Source organism: Buceros rhinoceros, unplaced genomic scaffold, assembly GCF_000710305.1.
Source record: "Buceros rhinoceros silvestris isolate BGI_N320 unplaced genomic scaffold, ASM71030v1 scaffold36510, whole genome shotgun sequence".
NCBI classification, from domain to species: Eukaryota; Metazoa; Chordata; class Aves; order Bucerotiformes; family Bucerotidae; genus Buceros; species Buceros rhinoceros.
In genome coordinates, this window is record NW_010390771.1 from 1,824 (window position 1) to 2,234 (window position 411).

The window sequence follows — 411 nt, forward strand, 5'->3', positions numbered from 1 at the left end:
GTCGGCATAGCCCGGCTGGGTGATGCAGAGCCCGGCTGGGATGCTGCAGTGCCCGGCTGGGATGCTGCAGTGCCCGGTTAGGATGCTGCAGAGCCACACCAGCTTCCCAGGTTTCCCCCTCACCATTACCTTCCTCCCTGCCTCGTTGTTGTGGAGGTTCATTAATGCTCTGTTGGAAGAGGCCCCTTTGCTCCTCTCCCGGACATCGACGAAAGACTGTGAGAAGGCCACGCCGTAGGCGATGTTGTCAGAGCAGCCGGACCACTGGAAGCCTGAGGCGGAGAGCACAGGTGAGACAGAGCCAGCCTGCGCTCCTCGTCCTCCCCAGCCCTGCTCTTGCTGACCCATCCCCTTCTTGCCGCCCACTAGGCTGGGCTGCCCCCGGGGCTGGGCCAGCTGGGGGATGCGGCC

At 64.5% G+C, this 411-nt stretch overlaps 1 protein-coding gene across 1 annotated transcript in view; it reads right to left on the reverse strand.

Moving 5' to 3' along the window:
* The window catches only part of LOC104496028 (protein Wnt-4), a gene marked incomplete at its 5' end in the record, with an annotated part of 2,113 nt that overhangs the window by 1,207 nt on the left and 495 nt on the right, over window positions 1-411 (reverse strand). The window contains one exon of the mRNA XM_010139091.1: window positions 130-272. Within this exon, the coding sequence (XP_010137393.1) occupies window positions 130-272 (143 nt within the window). The remainder of the gene's footprint in view (window positions 1-129; window positions 273-411) is intronic.